General features: G+C 38.0%; 1 protein-coding gene across 1 annotated transcript in view; it reads right to left on the reverse strand.

The window, feature by feature from the left end:
• The window catches only part of TNNI3K (TNNI3 interacting kinase), a 186,761-nt gene extending 183,807 nt beyond the window's left edge, over positions 1-2,954 (reverse strand). Inside the window, exon 1 of the mRNA XM_051999424.1 lies at positions 2,810-2,954. Coding sequence (XP_051855384.1) covers positions 2,810-2,891 — 82 coding nt within the window. The 5' untranslated portion in view covers positions 2,892-2,954. The remainder of the gene's footprint in view (positions 1-2,809) is intronic.
• Positions 2,955-6,000: the final 3,046 nt, after the last annotated feature.

Below are 6,000 nucleotides of genomic sequence, written 5' to 3' on the forward strand. Positions count from 1 at the left end.
GCCTCAGACACATACTAGTTGTGTAACTTTGGACAAGCCACTTTAGCTGGTTTACCTCAGTGTCCTCACCTGTAAATGAGTAGGAGGAGAAAATAGCAAAGCACTTGAGTGTATTTGCCAAGAACACCCCACAAAGAGACAGACAAGATGGAAACGATTCAAGGACTGTTTAAGACTTATAACAACTTTGTTAGGTAAAGGGATTGTTATCCTCATTTCACAGATGAAGAAATGCCTCTAAGCGAGGCACAAAGCGATTGCTCAGAATCCCACAGTGGCAATGGCGGAGCTCCTGGCTCTTCAGTCCACTGTACCACAATGCCTGTTCTCACATTTTACACTTTCTGCAACATTTTCTTCTTTTTACTGTACTATTGTTTAAATAAACTGTACCCACACAGATCTAAATCAACATTTCTCCAGCAAGCAAAACAAAACAGAACAATGGCATTTGATTTTGTTGCTTTTCTTTTCTTTGTGCTAAAACATATGTAAAATACCCCTCTGGGTACTCCTGGGTAAGAATATTTATTTCATTAAAAATTCATAGGAATAATTAAAGGCTATTCTACACATTAGTTGAACAAATAAGGTGAAAAATATGGTATGTATTTCATGGATCAGTAAGCAAGTCCACTAAGTCAAGGGATTTGCTCCAAAAATGTTAGAAGGCAGTAAAATCATTCATTACTTCACTAAATTAAGCCAATTCACAATTTTTTCTGTATTCACTCCTGCTCAACTAAAATCCAGGAAAGCCTATCATCTCTCCCACCCCATGGAAAATTAAATACAGCATTAATTTTTGGACAGAACTTATCAATATCAGTGCTCTCTTTAAACAAACAGAAAACAAACTTATTTTTGACTCTAAATATTTCTAAAAACATTTATTTGAGAAATCATTTTTTACCCAAATATCTTCTATAGTATTCAGAACAGTTCAGTGATCTATTCCTATAGAGAAGTTCTCTTTGAGTTGTCTCTGTCCTCTAAAATAACTAGAAATTACTTCATCGACATGTGCCACTTGGGTGTATGTGCACTGTTGTGCTGCCTCCTTTAGGACTAAAACAAAAGGATTTACACTTCTTGAAGGCAGCAGCTCTTTCCTGTTTGTTTTTGGGTTCTGGAGCTTAGTACCATACCATGTATGGATATAGTCAGCTATGCTTTTGTATCATCTCATTGAGGATCACTTTGCTTTTGATTTGGAGAAGCATAATGTGGAGGGGAGAGCTCTACAGAAATAGTCAGGAAAAGCTGGATTTGAATCCTTCCCCAGAGAATTACTAGGAATATAACCTTGATTACCCTGTGCCTTGGATTCCTTCTGTGTAAAATGAGGGGGTTGAACTTGATGACATCTAATGTTTCATCCAATTTTGGATCCCATGACATGTTATTGCCTATTATTATCCATACAAGCCCCATGGAGTCATAGAAAGAGGGTTGGTCTTATGGGCTTGGGGAATGGTTCCAGTGCTCCTCAGTTCTGTGACACAGATCTGTGTCAGCTAGTAGTTTCTCTAAACCTCAATATCCCTTTCTGTAAAATGTGGATAATAATGTCTGTTCTACATAATGTGCAAAAAGGCCAATTTATGCTGGTTTTCAGCTAAATCTTCCTAATAATTATAGCTCTATTGAAGGGGACTGAACAGTCTTGGGTGGTAATTGTTTTCCCTTCATTGTAGGGATTCCAGCTGAACTGGATGGCCACTGATTGGGAATGTTTTTTGGGAATTCTTATTCAGGTATGAGTCAGACTTCAAGAACTATTGAGGTCACTTCTATCACTGCACTGGGAAGGCTGTGTAAAAAGCACTTTATAAACTTTAAAGCATTAAATACAAGGGAGCTGTTATTGATTTATCAACAACAGTACACATGGCCTTGTCACCTCTGTCTTTCCAAAAGAAACCAGCATTTGTTCTCTTTCTATTTGAAAGATGGAATTATAGAGTTGGTCTTGAGCTGTTTGTGATTCAATGGAGGCACTTTGTGTTTTATCGAGTTTGTATTCAAAGACTTAGGCAATAAATAGCTGCCCCCCTTGCTTTTCTCTTTGTCTGCTACATTTTGAGATCTTTTTATATTTCTATGTTCACATCTGCCTTCCTTTCCTGCTCTGTAATGTCTGTTCCCCAACAGTAGCCCTCATTCATCAAATTCAACAGATCACTCCTGGCTTTTACTCCTAGCTTCTTACCAACAGAGAATCACAGAGTCGGAGAGATTCAATTTGTCTCGTAAAAAGAATTTTTTGATAACAGATGGAATGTTCATCCATTCTTTCCTCAAATACTTCCTTGGGGAGGGAAGCTCCTTTTCCACAAGGAAGTCTTTCCGACTTAGAACATAAGTTGTTTAGGATGCTATTCATTTGTTTGTTTTCTGCTCGTAGCATGTCGAAATTTGCCCTCTCTGCAATATCTTTCTATTGTTGTGTGGGCCCCTCCAGAGTTCTGCTCTCTGGTACCAGGAAGAAAAAAATCAGGCATCATTTTTCCATGTCAGGACATGGAGAATTTCCTATCCTCTATAAGTCCTTACCTCCCCCCCACACAATTATTGAGTCTTTGATTTAAAAGTAGCCCTCATAGATTTCTTCTCTCAGTTAAGGGATGACTTCCCCAGCGACAGTCCACTTGACTCTGATTGAAATCCCCAGATGCCCTCCTATGATTCTGTGAGAGGCCATGAGAAAGTACAAGTGATTGAAGCAAAGGAGCCAGCCAGGTATTGCCATAATCTATGCATGTACTTCAAAACATTGCTTTAAGAAACAGGAAGATTAAAAAAATACCTTTTTCATAAGCCCACATCAAACAAGTCTGCTCATCTTTTTCACCACTTGACCTGCTGGGATCACAGGCTACCAGATTCATATCAGCTCCATTATCCAGTAAGAACTGCACCAGACGGATGTGTCCATGGTAGCAAGCAGAGTGTAATCCTACAGGGTGGGGAGGAGGGAGGGAGAAGCAAGAGAGCCAAACATCAACCTCTGGCTGCCACAAAGACAATTGTTGCCCTGTAATAGGATTGTAGCAAGAGCTATAAAGTGAGAATTGATTTCTTTGATAAAGAATCCATCCTATTATGGGGCCAAAGCTCCAATGTCATAAGCAGACACCGTTTGCTCTGACAGCCAATCCACTTCTTTGCTTCGCTGTAATTCCTAGATATGGACTGTAATTACCACCAACTCAACTTAGCAGCTTTAGGAAAAGTCTAAAAGGAAGACTTCCAGACGGGCTCATTTCTCTGGGTTTGACAAGCGACAGCAAAGTGAGATAATTTTCAATCATATCACGCTCTTACCAGTGTGTCCATCTCTTCCTTGATGATTGATGCTTAGGATGTTTTGGTCGAGAAGAAATTTAACGAGTTCGATACTTTTGCCATAGGTACAAGCACTGTGAAAACACAAGACACTGGGAATGAGTGTTGTGGTTTGTTCAAATGGAAGTTCCGGGATGTGGACAGGATAGATGGAATATAGTGACCCATCAACCATCTCTCTGGAAGCTCACTAAAATGCTCTATGAAACTACACCAAGATCATATTAAATGCTTCAGTGGTCATATCCCAGAGCTGAATCCCAATGAAGCTACAGTTCATTAAAAATAAACCCTTAATTTTTCCTCATGCAAATTGTCTTCTAGCCCTGGTTCCCCATCTTGAGCATATGCAGAGGGTTTTTTTTTTAATGTATATAACTTTAATCCATATGAAACTTCATCTTATTAGATTAGGTCCATTGTCTATCCTATTGGTAAAGTTTTGAAGCCTGACTCTTCAACTAACATGTCCAATTTGGTTTGTACAACTTTAATGGACTCATCTAAGCTACTGGTAAAAGGAAGAACACCAGAGCTTCAGGACAGGTCATTAGGGAACACTACTCAAGAACTGCATGAATACATGAGGTGATTAGTTTTATGATTTGGGGAATAAGTGCTGAAAGAAGGAAGTTTAATTTTAATATGAGGAAGAACTTCCTAAAATTAGGGCTTTCAAAAAGTGGAATGGCTTGCATCAAGAAGGAACAAGATCTCTTTTTTTTTGAAGGTCTTCCAGTAAACACCAGAGGATCACTTGTTAGGTATACTGTCTGGGGCGGGGATCTTTTGTTATTCAGAGTTTGACCTAGATGGCTTTTGAAGTCTTTTGGAACTCTGACATTCTGTGATTTAGGATAAAATCATTCAACTAGCTCCAGATGCATTAATTTTATCATGTGATGCATATCTTTCCATCTTGTTCTGGACACCATTTTTTTTTTTGGCAAGATGTTGACAGAATTAAGTGCATTTATGGGAAGAACATACTAGGGAGAAGACTAAAAATGATGTCAAATAAGGATCATTTGCAGTTTAGGGATGTTTAGCTAATGTTTAGCTAAGAGAAGACTTAGATGTGGGGTGTGTATGTGTGTGTGTAAATCCATGATGATTGCTTTCAAATATATTTGAGCTCCATCCTGTGGAACCGGTTGGTCAATAAACATTTATTTAGCACCTGCCAATTACTCCAATATCTTTGCCAAGAAAACCATAAAGAGATGAAAATGTTGGACATAACAGAAAAACAACTACACAATAATAAAAATTGGCCAGAGACTGCTAATCATTGAGGATATCAATAAGAGCAAAGATGATTCCTTTTGTCAGAGTTGACAATTTGGATGCAATGGGATAGAGTATGTGAGAAAACAAAAACAAAAAATGAGTGTGCAAACAAGTTAGATCTAAGATAAATTAAAGATAATAAAAATTAGTAAAGACTTTAGCATTAAGGAGAGCAGAAAAGCCTTCTTATAGAGGGTAAGAAGGAAATCAAGGACCCTAGGAAAAGGAGGAAAAGAATTCCATGTATAAGAAGCATCCAGTAAAAATACCCTGAGTTGAAAGAGGGTGTGCCTTATGCAAAGAAAAAGAAGAACAAAGTTACTGGATCACTGAATAAGTGGAGGTGAGCAAGCTGTGAGCAGACTGGAAAGATAGAATGGGGCCAGTTTATGAATGACTTTAAAAAGCCAAATAGGAGTTATATTTGATCCTTAAGACAATAAGGAGCCCCCAAATTTTTAAGTAGAAGGGATTTAGGAAAATCATTTTGATAGCTGATTGAAGAATGGACTGAAATGAGGAGAAAATTGAGGCAGAGAGACCAGTTCTCATGTCCAGTTATAAGAGAATTAAGTCTATTCCATGGTAGAAGCAGTGTAAGAGGAAAGAGGGGAGTATATTTTAGAAATGTTGCAAATATAAAATCAAGAGAACTTGGTGAGTTATTGGGGTATTGAGAGTGCAAGGTGTGGAGAGTTGGGAATGATCCCTAAGTTGTGATTCTGGGTAACTGGGAGATGGCACCCTCGGCAATACGAGGAAAGTTAAAAGGAGGGAAGGTTTTTTTTTTTTTTTTTTTTTTTTTTTTTTTTTTGGGAGGGGATTCAGTTTTGAACATGCTGAATTTGAGATGTCCATGGGACACTGATTTTGAATTGCCTAATAGGTAGGTGGTAATGTAAAACTGGAGATTAGGAGAGAGGTTAGGGCTGGTTAATTCAATTGGGAAGTCATCAGCATGGAGATAATAATTGAATTCATGGGATCTGATGAGATCACTAAGTGAAATAGTAAAGAAGAAAATGGAAAGAAGATTCAGGGTAGGTGGATTTAATCTTATTATTCTGGTTCCAGGAGTAAAAAGCTTTAAATAACAGCAAAATCAACTCTCCATTGAAGTTCAGAAAATGTTCCTAATAATTAGAATTGTCCAAATTTGAATTGCCTGCACCCAGGTGCTGCTGGGTCACTCTTGATTAAAGTTCAGTGAAAGATGAATGTTTTGAGAATATTTCAGGGAGGAGTTCTATTGAGGTATATGGACTAGATGACATCTGAGATGCTTCCAAATTGTGGGATTTGGTGAATCCCATTAGATTAAGAATTCCTCAAAGGCAGGCACTATCTTCTGTCCTTATTTTC

The sequence above is a fragment of the Antechinus flavipes genome, chromosome 4 (assembly GCF_016432865.1).
Source record: "Antechinus flavipes isolate AdamAnt ecotype Samford, QLD, Australia chromosome 4, AdamAnt_v2, whole genome shotgun sequence".
Lineage (NCBI taxonomy): Eukaryota > Metazoa > Chordata > Mammalia > Dasyuromorphia > Dasyuridae > Antechinus > Antechinus flavipes.